This window comes from Heterodontus francisci, chromosome 13 (genome assembly GCF_036365525.1).
Source record: "Heterodontus francisci isolate sHetFra1 chromosome 13, sHetFra1.hap1, whole genome shotgun sequence".
Taxonomy (NCBI): domain Eukaryota; kingdom Metazoa; phylum Chordata; class Chondrichthyes; order Heterodontiformes; family Heterodontidae; genus Heterodontus; species Heterodontus francisci.
This window is the reverse complement of record NC_090383.1, coordinates 102772377-102785773: the sequence shown is the minus strand read 5'-3', so window position 1 is coordinate 102785773 and position 13397 is coordinate 102772377. Positions and strand designations below refer to the sequence as shown.

The following is a 13397-nucleotide window of genomic DNA, read 5'->3' as shown; positions in this document are numbered from 1 at the left end:
AAGATCATCTGGTATATGGTCCATCAAGCACCACCCTCAACCCCCCCCTCCCACCGACCCCAACCTACCCTCACCATCACTCAATCTTGTGGGAGAGATATTAGTCAGTAAAGAAAAAGTGACCAATTTGAGAAAGGCCTACCCAATGCAGTAACACAAACATGCAAGCTCCAGGGGGCTACAGTAGCTCAGGCGTCTCAATACAGTGACCCCATACTTACACATTATAACTAGAAATAACCTCCCCAGCTCACTTTTGAAGAACTGCACAGATTCATATACATTACATGCTTTGATAATTTATGCCAGAAGACAATGACTCTGTGAAAATAAATACATTCTAAGATATATAACAGTATGCCACTCAGCTTTCCCATTTCTATGCATTGAAGTACCCTCTCCACTAGACATTTAAGCCCTTCATCAATATAAAACCACAATCATATCCTTTAAGTCTGCATTTATTTAATGAAAATAGCCCAGAGTCATCGAGCCTACTATTAGGAGTTCTAAGATTAGCTATCATTTTGATTACCCTCCTCTGAACTTTCTCCAGGGTCTCTATATTGCCTACCATGTGTAGAGATGAAAAATGGGCACAATATTCTGACTATGGCTGTACAGCCCATGTGGTATTCTTAGTTTTATATTGTACTCTCCTATACAATCATCGTGCCTTCCCTGCGACCTCATCATACTGCTTGTGAATCTTTTTGGGCACCATTTTTTTAATTCATTCATGGGATGTGGGCATCACTGGCCAGGCCAGCATTTATTGCCCATCCCTAATTGTCCTTGAGAAGGTGGTGGTGAGCTGCCTTCTTGAACTGCTGCAGTCCATGTGGGGTAGGTACACCCACAGTGCTGTTAGGAAGGGAGTTCCAGGATTTTGACCCAGCGACAGTGAAGGAACAACAATATAGTTCCAAGTCAGGATGGTTTGTGGCTTGGAGGGGAACTTGCAGGTGGTGGTGTTCCCATGCATTTGCTGCCCTTGTCCTTCTAGGTGGTAGAGGTCGCAGTTTGGAAGGTGCTGTCTAAGGATCCTTGGTGCTTTGCTGCAGTGCATCTTGTAGATGGTACACACTGCTACCACTGTGCGTTGGTGGTGGAGGGAGTGAATGTTTGTAGATGGGGTGCCAATCAAGCAGGCTGCTTTGTCCTGGATGGTGTCTAGCTTCTTGAGTGTTGTTGGAGCTGCGCCCATTCCAGGCAAGTGGAGAGTATTCCATCACACTCCTGACTTGTGCCTTGTAGATGGTGGACAGGCTTTGGGGAATCAGGAGGTGAGTTACTCATCGCAGGATTCCTAGCCTCTAACCTGCTCTAGTAGCCACGGTATTTATATGGCTACTCCAGTTCAGTTTTTGGTCAATGGTAACCCCTAGGCTGTTGATCATGGGGGATTCAGTGATCGTAATGCCATTGAATGTCAAGGGGGAGATGGTTAGATTCTATCTTGTTGGAGATGGTCATTGCCTGGCACTTGTGTGGCGCGAATGTTACTTGTCACTTATCAACCCAAGCCTGGATATTGTCCAGGTCTTGCTGCATTTCTACACGGACTGCTTCAGTATCTGAGGAGTCGTGAATGGTGCTGAACACTGCAATCATCAGTGAGCATCCCCACTTCTGACCTTATGATTGACGGAACATCATTGATAAAGCAGCTGAAGATGGTTGGTCCTAGGACACTATCCTGAGGAACTCCTGCAATGATATCCTGAAGCTGAGATGATTGACCTCCAACAACCACAACCATCTTCCTTTGCGCTAGGTATGACTCCAACCAGCAAAGAGCTTTCCCCCTGATTCCCATTGACTTCAGTTTTGTTGAGGCTCCTTGATGTCATACTCGGTCAAATGCTGCCTTGATTTCAAGGGCAGTCACTCTCACCTCACCTCTTGAGTTCAGCTCTTTTTTCCATGTTTGAACCAAGGCTGTAATGAAGTCAGGAGCTGAGTGTCCCTGGCGGAACCCAAACTGAGTGACACTGAGCAGCTTATTGTGAAGCAAGTGCTGCTTGATGGCACTGTCAATGACACCCTCCATCACTTTACTGATGATTGAGATTAGACTGATGGGGTGGTAATTGGCCGGGTTGGACTTGTCCTGCCTTTTGTGTACAGGACATACCCGGGCAAATTTCCACATTGCCATGTAGATGCCAGTGTTGTAGCTGTACTGGAACAGCTTAGCTAGGGGCGCATCATGTTCTTGAGCACAGGTTTTCAGTACTATTGCTAGAATATTGTCAGGGTCCATGGCCTTTGGAGTATCCAGTGCCTTTAGTTGTCTCTTGATACCATGCGGAGTGAATAGAATTGGCTGAAGTCTGGCATCTGTGATGCTGGGGACTTCAGCAGGAGGCCGAGATGGATCATCAACGAGCTTGCTCTGTGATGTTTGGTGGGCTCTTCTGCACTGCATATAAATGCTTGGAGTTTCCAAAACCCAAATACATAATACTGCATTTATGCGCATTGAAGGATAGGCTGAAGATGGAGCCATTTTCCTAATCTATCTAAATTGATCCATAAATTATTTACTCTGAATTCCCAAATCTCTTGCACATTATGTGTCATATTGTATGTGATATGAAGATGTTTGTCAATTTTGTAGTTTGTTTGAATAAGTCAGTATTTTCTTGGGTTAGCTAGAAAGAAATGGATGCTGGTATGAGAAATTGATGTAGGGGCTTGAAGACACAATGTTAGTTTAAATCTGCAAAATGATGCAGTTTAACACTCGGTTTTTTTTGGCTAACATTCAGTTAGCTTAACTTGCAATAATGCACAGTCACCTTAATCTGTGCCAGTTCACCTTGATGCTATACTGAGCATAAGTCTCATGCAGAAAGGTAAATATAGTTTAAGTGTTGGCATGGAGGTATGTTGGAAAATATCATAAATCTGGGCTGTAGACAAAAGCTGGTATTGGACGAACCCCGTTAAGTGAAATATTAGCTCAGCAAAGCCTTGGGAAATAGGGCAGTCCCATCTTGGCGTACTGAAGCAAAGCATAGATACAGGGTCAGTAGGAAAATATGAAATAATGTCATTGGACCAAGTTTATAAGTCATTATTATGGAAAAGCAATTTTGTATTATGTTGTGACTAAGAACAATCTGATAGAAGGAAAGGACAACATTGTAAGTTTTTCATTCATGTGGGCTGATTGGCCTCCTTCTGTACCATAAATGACTCTAGCCTGGCTGCAGTTATGAAGAGAATACTCTTTTAACTGAAATTTTAATTGTAGTGTTTTAAAATGCAGTATTGAGGGCTGTGCATTCAGACTGCATAGCAGACACTCCAGCTTAACTTAGAGTTTTTAGCAAAGGCATTATCAGGCAAAAGGATATCAGCAATTCATGACTCCTTCAGCATATCAACAATAAGTTATGTCTTCTACTATATAAGAGTTGGTAGGGATGTTTAAAATCTGCATTATACGAGGAAGACAAGGCTATGATTCAGTATGAGAGACTGATCGGTTGTTACCATGGATCCAATCTGCAGTCTTGTCCTGCAGATTGATATACTTAACCTCAACTGCTCAATTCGATGCTCAAGTTCACATCTGATCCTTCAAATTGACTTGGCTACCCTCCAGTCTACAGCATGGTAGTGGACATCCAGTCTTGTCCTTTGGATGAACTCTTCTGCCGCCCTGTCACTCTATCCATGCTCCGTTATCAGGTTCAATAATTGCAGTTACCCAATCTTCTTTGAATGACAGCAAGTAACTGATACGTCTAAACACTCATGTGACAAAATCAAAATTATATTTGTATGACCCCCCGCCCCGCCCCCCCCCCCCCACCCCCCGACCCTGAGAGAGAATGTAGCCTAAGGACGATAAACCTTTATAGCAGCTCGGGCTGAATTGTAAAGGAATTGTGTTATGCAGAGCTTCTGAGTGAACATGAAGAATTGCCATCAGTATGGAAACAAACAGGATATTAGAACAGTTGCTGTTCCATATTGTAGTGTTTCAGTGCTCACAGTTGTCACAGATTAGGAAATAAAGAAATCAAGTGTTCAAAATAAGGATCGTTTTCAAAAACATGCTGCTTTTGAGGCAAAGCTCAAGGCTCAAAGAAATGTGGTGCGAATGCACCAAGCATGTGCTCTTAAAATTGATTTCTATTGTGCGAAATTGATGATGCCAGAAAAGCAGATTTTGTTCAGACAAACCTATTCATCTTCTATCTTCTAGTGTGAAGCACTACAGCTTTAAATGATCCACAAGGAGGTCCATAACACAGTGGAAATGTTTTTAGTACAAACTATGTCCTCTGTTGGTGATACTGATTACATTTTTAACCGTTGTGAAAAAGAACCCACTCATGTTTACAGCACATGCCCTCTCAGCTCCAGGGCATCTATCCCATGGGTAAACCTGTGACGTCATGAGAGCGGATAGAGGAAAAATATTTTATAACCTCTATTACAATGAATCTGAGAATTAATATTGTGCTGGTGGTTCTCTTTTTTGCAGTGGATGACGTGCAAGTTTCTGGTTACAGAATATTAAGCAGCTTATATGCATTGGGTACAGGGAAAAGCATATACGTAGAAAGGTAAGGAAATAGCCAATGGGAATATCAAAACGTGGATAGTTGTATCTAAGTATTACTTGTATTGTGATAACAGATCCCACTGTAATTTGTACACAATAGCAAAGTTCCCAATCATTCTTCCTCAAAGATGCTGCTTGCAATACTGCAAGTCCTACATTATGTAACTGGAATGCCTTGAGATTATATGGTTCATCAATGGCGTTCCAACAATGAACAAGTAACACCAAAAAAATAAGGAACATTGCTTAAAAATAATTTACTATTATAAATAATAAAAGAAAAATGTGCATTTATCTAGCACCTTTCATGACCTCAGGAAGTCCCAAAGCAGTTTACAGCCAATTAATTTCTATTGAACTGTTGTAATGTAGGAAACACAGCAGCCTGTATGTGCACTGCAAGCTCATTTTGAGGTGCCCAGAGGAGCCCTGCTTTTAACATGGAAAATTTCCTAAAGTTAACATGAGTGCAAGAGCCAGAGACCCTGATGTAAAAAATTAATTACGAATGTACTTATTTTTATCCTTTTGAAATCTGTCTCTGTTCCTCTGGCTTTTACAGTGCTATTTCAACTTATCTACTGTTTCACCTGAAGTATTGGCCCATATTAAAACCAAGTTGGTTGACATGTCAGTTACTGCACTCTTTTAAAAAAAAAAAAAAATTCCTTCTCAGAAATGTGATAAGGTGCTATCTGAATGTAACTGTTTTTGCTTAGTTACCATCTTAGTTTGGTTTCGTACATATTGCTTTTGGAACATAACAAACATATTCAACAACAAGATACTTGCATTTAACATAGTAGAACACCCCAAGGCACTTGACAGGAGCATTGTCAGCCAAAATTTGACACTGAGCCAAAGAACAATATATTAAAACAAGCGTGATTAGAAGCTTGACCAAAGACGTAGGTTTCAAAGGTCTTAAAGGAGGAGAGAGAGATAGAGAGGTAAAGAGGTTTAGGGAGAAGTTCCAGAACTTAAGGCCTACTCAACAGCTTTTGGATACTAAGATTAGGAGACCAAGGATGCTGTTTCTATAGGATTCTCTGTTAATTTTATTTCTATTTGTGTAATTTTTCATCTGCAGGCAGCGACCAGCACTGGGTGAATGCCTGGCAGCATTTGCTGGGGCATTTCCAGTTGCATTCCTAGAAACTGACTCGAATAAGCACAATCCGTTCTCAAGCTACAACACTAAGACACCAAAAGATCAAGCAGGTACAGTAACTCAATGTACAACTAGTTGTTCTTGGCCATTCATTCATTTGATCCAGTGCAACCTTTAAAAGCCAACAAATGTACTGATGCAGTGCTTCAAAGTTCCACCATATTGTGCCACATAATGGTAGGACATGTGTGCAGACAGTAACTCTTATGAAACAAATCCCAGTAAATGACCCTTTGCAGTGCAGTTAAAGGAAGCCACTGAACACAGGCTTTTGTGCTATCTCTGAGGAGAGAACAAAAGAGAAACGGTAAATCTTTCCTTACCAGATGAAAGGAACAGCAGTGTTCCTCCCGTCTCCACAAAACACCTGTGGGTTGCTGCCAGCCTGCCCTAGCCCAGCAACCAATTACCCACCCTCTCCCAGTCGTACCCGTGACGTTAGTAAAAATTTGTCAGTCATACTCCATCAGGGCGCCCAATTGGTGCCTGCAGTTTGTTTGAAGTATGGCAATGAGGCCATCGGAAACATTTAATTTGATTATTGGGCCTCTCTGTTCTGGCACACTGTTGCTGCGCACTATAGAATCATGCCTGGTCTTGGACACTAATGTCCCAATTGTCATTGTCACTAAAGGGTCAATTTTAACCCTTTAACCCTGGGCTGGCAGGCAAGCAGCTAAAGTTGATTTGGTGCCAGAAGCCAATCAAGAGGTAACCTGCTTTAATCTTTTTTTAACTTCCACTGGATTCAGGATGGGGCCTATGGCAGCTGAGCCTCAGGAGTTAAAGTCTCCTGGGCCGCACACTGCCGAGGTTGGGATGATTTGGTGCCCTCTTGGCCCTCATCTGCCTGATTCTTACCTTGAGTTAAAACCAGAGCTTTAGGCTATATATTATTAAGCTGCTATTGTGAACCAGTCCTTATTTTGCCATTACTGTTGTAGGTATGCAGCATATGTTCTATTTATGTTGCAAATTAATATACTTTTTTACAAACAAAGGTCAGCAGCACCTTACCAGAACTATTGTGCCACACAATAGACCACGGGAAGGTTCGAGGCTTACCCTCTAGATGCCTAGGATAAATTCAGAAACTGCAGTGTCAATTGCATACCTTGGGCTGAATTTTCTGCAGGTATCAGGGGTCCTGATGCCAGGCCATAAAGGCAAAGAGAGCCCCGCCTTAGCGCTTTGGGGATCCCTGACTGAATTTCACAGTGCTAAGGCAATTAACTCCCTGGTGCTGGGGTCCCCATCCTTTAAGCCCTTCAAGAGCTACTGGCCAATCAGAGGACCAGCAGCTCAGCAGCGACACTAGGAGTGGCAGCCACTGCTGCTACTGCAGGAGGCCTGGGATCAGGAGCAGGCCGGGGTCCCCGGTGTGAAGGTAAGTGGGGGCGAATTGCCGGGGTCAGTCATGCAGGCCCTGGCGAAGGGTGGTTGTTGAGGGTGGGGGGTTGGTGTGGTGTTGGCACAAGGGCAGCCTTTGTTGCTAGGGGCCACTCTATGGGCCACAGATTGCCCAAGTGGACGACCCCCCACCACCCCCACCCAGCCCACAGAGAGGCTGCCTGGTTTTACTGGGTGGCCTTCTCACGTGGCGGGGCTCTCACCAGTTGCTGGTAAAATACCAGCGGCGGCGGGAAGAGGCCCTTAATTGGTGGCCGCTCAAGAGCCTCAATTGGCCTCTGGGTGGGGAGGCTGTCCTTGCCTTGCCTGCTGCTGACAAAATTGAATGGCATCGGAAAGGCAATGAGCATGCCACCCGCCTACCTTCCCTCGCAATTTATGGCCCTCCTGCCCAACCCTAGAGGGCTGATAAAATTCAGCCCCTCACTACAGTGGCCTCTGTCTACGTGTTGCTGTTATGCCATCTAGTGTGTTGAATGACCAAAACCAATATGAAATTGAGTTAGAGTTGGTGAAATAGTTGGTGATGCCATCATCATAGAATCATTACAGCACAACAGGAGGCCATTCAGCCCAGCGAGACCATGCCGGCTGTCTGTGGAACAATCCAGTCAGTCCCATTCCCCTGTTCTATCCCCATAGCCCTGCAAGTTTATTTCCCTCAAGTGTCTATCCAGTTTCCTTTTGAAATCATTGATCGTCTCCGCTTTCACCACCCTTGTCGGCAGCAAGTTCCAGGACATTACCACTTGCTGCATATAAAGTTCTTCCACACATGCTCTCCCTGTATCTCTTGCCCAAAACCTTAAATCTCTGCCCCCCTAGTCCTTGTACCTTCAGTTAATGGGAACAACTTTTCTTTGTCTTCCTTATCCAAACCCGTCATAATCTAGTATACCTCTATCAATTCTCCCCTCAATTTTCTTTGCTCCAAGGAGAACAACCACAGCTTCTCCAAACTAACCGTGTAGCTAAAATCCCTCATCTCTGCAACCAATTGCCATACGGTCCCCCCTCCACAATGTTCAAAACAATTGTCGTGTGTTCTCCTCACACATCCACTGTTTAAAATAATGGCGGTGTATTACCCCACTCCTGAGAACAGTCACTCTGTGTCCCAATTGTTGGAATATATTTTGTTAAGGAGATGAATAAGTCCATTGAAAAAAAGTCAAAGCTTGTTCAAGTCATATATCAAAAAGTCATGCTTTGGAATAAATAGTTTAAGTATACAAAGTATCATTGTTTGGAATACTGCTTTTCTTTTTCACATTCTTACAATTGTTTCTTATGCCTCAGCTCTGAAGTTGCCAGCCAAAGTGGAAGATATGTGTCCCAATATTCCTTCCTTGGAAAGTCTGCTGGAAGAGATAATGGAGCTGGCAGAATCTGGGATACGCTACACTCAGATGCCCCATGTGATGGAAGTGATTTTGCCCATGCTATGCAGCTACATGTCCCATTGGTGGGAACATGGGCCAGAGAATAACCCTGAGAAGATGGAGCGGTGTTGCACTGCTCTCACTTCCGAACACATGAACACCCTCCTGGGCAACATTCTGAAGATTATATCAAACAACTTGGGCATTGATGAAGGAGCTTGGATGAAAAGATTAGCAGGTACTGTTATTTCAGATCAGTATGTTTAATGAAAGTTTGGGAAAATGCTAGAACCTATTCTAAAGGATATGATAAATGGACACTTGGATAATAATGATCTGATTGGGCATTGTCAACATGAATTTATGAATGGGAAATCATGTTTGACGAACCTGTTGGAGTTTTTTGAGGATGTTACTAACAGAATTAATAAAGGGGAGTCGGTGGACGTGATATACTTGGATTTTCAGAAGGCTTTTGATAAAGTCCCCCACTGGAGGTTGGTTAGCAAAATTAAAGCACATAGGATAGGAGGTAATATACTGGTGTGGATTACGGATTGGTTAACAGGCAGAAAGCAAAGAATAGGAATAAACGGGTCATTCTCGCATTGGCAGGCTGTGACTAGTGGGGTACCGCTGGGATCAGTGCTTGGGCCCCAGCTGTTCACAATATATATCAATGATTTGGGTGTGGGAACCAAATATAATATTTCCAAGTTTGTGGATGACACAAAACTAGGTGGGAATGTGTGTTGTGAGGAAGATGCAAAGCGGCATCAAAGGGATTTGATGAGTGGGCAAGAATGTGGCAGATGGAATATAATGTGGAAAAATGTGAGGTTATCCACTTTGGTAGGAGAAACAGATGTGCAGATTATTTCTTAAATGGCAAGAGATAAGAAAATGTAGATCTACAAAGGGACCTGGGTGTCCTTGTCAATAAGTCACTGAAAGCTAACATGCAGGTGCAGCAAGCAATTAACATGGCTAAGGGTATGTTAGCCTTTATTGCAAGAGGATTTGAGTACAGGAGGAGTGAAGTTTTGCTTCAATTGTATAGAACCTTGGTTAGACCGCACCAGGAGTACTGTGTGGAGTTTTGGTCCCCTTACCTTAGGAAGGATATTATTGCCATAGAGGGAGTGCAACGAAGGTTCAACAGACTTGCTCCTGGGATGGCAGGACTGTCCCATGAAGAGAAATTGGGGAAACTGGGCCTGTATTCTCTAGAGTTTTGAAGATTGAGAGATGATCTCATTAAAATCTACAAAATACTTAAACGGATAAGACAGGGTAGATGCAGGTAAGATGTTTCCCCTCGTAGCGGAGTCTAGAACTAGAGGACACAATGTCAAAATAAGGGGGAAGCCACATAGGACAGAGATGAGGAGAAATTTCTTTACTCAGAGGATTGTGAATCTTTGGAATTCTCTACCCCAGAGGGATGTGGAAGCTCAATCATTGAGTATGTTTAAAGCAGAGATTGATAGATTTCTAAATACAAATGACATAAGGGGATTTGGGGATAGTGTGCGAAAAAGACATTGAAGTGGAAGATCAGCCATGATTATATTGAATGTCGGGGCAAGCTCAATGGGCTGAATGGCCTACTCCTGCCCCAAGTTCCTATTATTGGACTGATTGCCAGCTGGGATGTGCAAATCAAGAAACTGCTGAAACACAGCTCAAGATTTTCAGCCGGCTTAATGAATGGATGGAAAATCCTGGGTAGCATGTTCACAATTTTCCAGTTGCTCTTTCAATGTGGGGAAGCTTGGAAACATGCATTTAGAGATTCAGCCATATAAATAAGAAGATAGCACAATTAAAGAGCAATTTGTGGTTTAGTCTATTAGTGGCAGCATTTGTTTTGCCAACTAGATTTTTTCTTCCTCCCACAAGGTAAAGATTTGCACTCATTCAAATAACTTTCATTTCTAATAATGCAGTCTTTTTCTATTCGATTGGTCAGTCATAAAACTGATATTTGGACAGCAATGTGTAATTAATAGTGCTTATCTGCTGTTCAGAATGCAACATTCTTATTGTATAGTTACAAGGACTGCCACATTTTCCAAAATGGAAATACTCATTTTGATTGATGAAACAATTAGAGTTTGTGCAGTAAGCCAAGAGCGCAGAGTTACTATAATAGACCATTCATTATTCCCCTCTGGATGACTTAACCTAGCTGTTTTTGCTAGGAATCTGTTCCACACGCCACTATTCCATGGAGAAGGGAAAGTTTCCTCCAATCTTTCATCTCTCTTGAGGCTTGTTACTTGTACCCAGTCCCTAGTTTTTTGCATGCTGGTTTCTGCGCTGAAGGATAGTAAATCAGCATACAAATTATTAAAAAGGAAAGTCTGATTTCAGTTGGAGATTTCACACATTTGCTGTCTGGATGGTCATAGTAGAATACAATATAGAAGGAGGCCATTTGGTCCATCGTACCTGTTTGGTAGAGTTGTCCAATTAGTCCAACTCCCCTGCTTTTCCCCCATAGCCCTGCAAATGTCTGTTGGAGTATTTACCAATTTCTTTTTGCAAGTTACTTTTGAGTCTGTTTCTACCAATCCTGTCAAATCCTGTAATCTGATGCTTTGCCTCTAACAGTATTCTCACAGCCAATTATCAGCAAAGTGAAACCGCAACTCCTTAAAACACACTTCCTCCCCCTGATGGAGAAGCTGAAAAAGAAAGTGGCCACAGTGGTGTTGGAAGAGGAACATCTTAAATCAGAGGGCAGAGGAGACATGTCTGAGGCTGAGCTGCTAATTCTGGATGAATTTACTGTGCTGGCCCGGGATCTTTATGCTTTCTACCCACTACTGATCAGATTTGTGGATTATAACCGGTAATTTATTTTTAAAACCCTTAAGCATGCACTAATTTAAAGGCGTAACTGTTGTTAAAAGGAATACTGCCTTCATGAGAAAGTGTCTGGCAAAACGTTAGCATTCATTTACAAAGAAACAGCACAATAACACAAGCTGTGTCAAATTTAGCATGTCACTCAGGTGTGATGTCATTGTGATGATGTTACAGTGTGGTGTTCAAGCTCTTGGAGTCAGGAGGTGTTTAATTATCTCCCAATTTTTAACATATTTACGGTACATAAATAGTGCAGGAAATTTTTTGCAGGCAGAAACACAAGCATTAAAACGCTCCCGGCATGTTCCCTGACAGTTTTTGAGCCTTCCCGCAATCCGCCTGCTGAGCCTTAACTGATGTCATTTACCTGTGTCAAAATGAGGGCCAGTGGAGCAGCAGTTCCAGGTTTTCTGTTTTAACACTCCCAGTGTACTGGAGGTAACTTAGACTGAGATTTATAATGAAGAACAGCTACCAGGATCAGCTGATACTGAGGGAGAGGTGAGAAGTATTTGAGCCTGAAGAATGTGCAGAGTTTGAATAGCAATTTCTGCAGCTGGGAACATTTTTTGTGTTTTTTTTTGTGGCCATTATGTACAGACATCTTGCACTTACTTCCACCTGTATCATACCACTGGTGGGGTTTTGCCCCATCAGGAGTTGGAGCTTCTCAGGAGTACATATGGGCTTCTCTATGCATATGGATTAGGTGCAGCAGCACAGAATAGAGCAAAGGAGAATCAGGCAGCATTTAAGAAGGATGCAGCCTGTCAGGTGTAAGGCCCCACCCACACTTCCCACCACATAGACTATACAGGCAGCAAAGTTTGTATGATGACCTTTCACTGAGGTTTGGAGATCTGAATCAACAAAGTTTAATCATCTTCTGTGCCTTTTCGCCATGTCTAGCGCAGTCTTGTTTGGCTGCTTGATCCAGAGGGTGCTGTTGGAGTCATTCTTGAAAAGTATGATTAAAAAGTTTGATGAGACAGACCGTGAAGTCATCTGAGAGTGAAGCCAAAAACTTCTTTTTCCTTGCCTGGTTGTTCCCCGGTCCATTGCTAAATGTGCAGGCTGACCTGTCTATTTTTTAAACACGGCATACCCAGTTTCTATGCCCTGCAGCAGCTTACACCTGATTTACACCAATGACTATTCCAATGAGTATGTGCATGAATACTTCTCCGATCACCAGCCCGTGCATTTTTTTTAATGCTGTAACAACTCAGCATAGGGAAATCTCCTACATTGAATCAGGAATGACAATCGCTGAAGGAATCCATGTAGCCCATGGTCACTATGCTCTTCACTATTGTAACTATCTTTGGCCAAATGTTAGAAAAATTAAACTGATAAAGAAGGTCTAATTTTATGTCGATAAAAGGCATGTAAGAGACTGTTTAAACGCTTTTTAATGCATGCTTCGTGTAAAATTCATGCTTGTTTTCGTACTGCTCACATTGGTCCACAATTTCCCCGGCACTGTTCCCACTCCATCGACATGACTTTACCAGATGTGCGGTGGAAACCCTGCTTTGCTGCACCTATGGCGGTGGAGCAGGAGTAGCCTTGAGGAAATACTGGGACATTATATTGTTACAGTGTGTACAATGAGGTCTTTTAACCAATTATCAATTAATCAAAAGAATAATCTTAACTTTGAACATAACAGTGCTAATTTCTCGACTGGCTGCTTCTGGTGAGTAGCAGTGCTCACAGGGAGCATTGATTGGGGCTTCCTTCATTTTTAATCACGTCCCTTTTACTGCAGTAATTTATTAACAGTGCTGATATTTTTAACTGGCCGCTCCTGGTGAGTAGCAGCAATACAGCATGCCCACACTACTTAATTTCCAACCATTATATTAATGGATGTATATTATGGGGCTTTCCAACCAGCCTTACAAGCATTGCCCTATTTTCCATATGAATACAGAAATCAATTGTGCCTTCACAGCGTGCCCATGAGATGCCT

At 42.7% G+C, this 13397-nt stretch overlaps 1 protein-coding gene across 1 annotated transcript in view; it reads left to right on the top strand.

The window, feature by feature from the left end:
* ryr2a (ryanodine receptor 2a (cardiac)) overlaps positions 1-13397 on the top strand; it is a 707940-nt gene that overhangs the window by 552958 nt on the left and 141585 nt on the right. The window contains exons 65-68 of the mRNA XM_068045285.1: positions 4505-4586; positions 5676-5806; positions 8466-8786; positions 11165-11405. Coding sequence (XP_067901386.1) covers positions 4505-4586; positions 5676-5806; positions 8466-8786; positions 11165-11405 — 775 coding nt within the window. The remainder of the gene's footprint in view (positions 1-4504; positions 4587-5675; positions 5807-8465; positions 8787-11164; positions 11406-13397) is intronic.